At 40.4% G+C, this 680-nt stretch overlaps 1 protein-coding gene across 1 annotated transcript; it reads right to left on the bottom strand.

Moving 5' to 3' along the window:
• Positions 1-329: 329 nt before the first annotated feature.
• On the bottom strand, positions 330-680 carry LOC120685096 (probable calcium-binding protein CML46). Its single transcript, XM_039966935.1, has one exon. It carries the CDS (start codon positions 678-680, stop codon positions 330-332), a length of 351 nt encoding a protein of 116 aa, XP_039822869.1.

A 680-nucleotide genomic window follows, 5' to 3' on the forward strand; every position in this document is an offset into this window, starting at 1 on the left:
TTAGAACCATATGTTCAACACTGAATACTGATATCCTGATTAAACATATTCTGTTCTATTTCTCATAAATAAGATCATAGGCCAAAGTTGTACTTTTGTACCATTATACATATGCCTTTTGCCCAAGTATGATGAAGCTTTGCATTCTTGGAGCTGAACAAGTTTCTTTTTTCTTATCAAATTTGACTGGACTTAACACGGTAAAATGTGATTGCAGAAAGGGAAATATCTTTTTTTCTGCTACTTTTCAAAACCAACTCTCGGCATCCTGTTCTGCATATCAATCCTTTTGCTTCTGGGACATTGAAGCAAACATACACATACAAGAACTAGCAAAGGCCTGCCTCCAAAACCTTGGTGAACTCTGCTATATCTATTCTCCGGTCCTTGTTCACATCGTATTTGGCAATCATCTGCTCACACTCATCCATACCTACACCTTCCCCTAATCCTAGACTCCGGAGCACTCGCTCCAAATCCGACGCGTCGATGTACCCGTCATTGTTGTGATCAAACACCAAGAATGCCTGCCATACCTCCTGCAAGCTGGGCTCATCCTCATCGAAAATCTGAGCAATAGAGTCATTGCCAATGCACTTGCAGACCATACTGTTTTCTTGATCAAAATCCAGCCTTATGTTTGTCATCATGGTGTTTATATCTTCATGTTCCAGCTCCAT

This window comes from Panicum virgatum, chromosome 8N (assembly GCF_016808335.1).
Source record: "Panicum virgatum strain AP13 chromosome 8N, P.virgatum_v5, whole genome shotgun sequence".
Lineage (NCBI taxonomy): Eukaryota > Viridiplantae > Streptophyta > Magnoliopsida > Poales > Poaceae > Panicum > Panicum virgatum.

What these genes read in the sequence shown, in the direction of transcription:
- LOC120685096 (XM_039966935.1), bottom strand. Translation starts at nt 680, where the DNA reads ATGGAGCTGGAACATGAAGATATAAACACCATGATGACAAACATAAGG.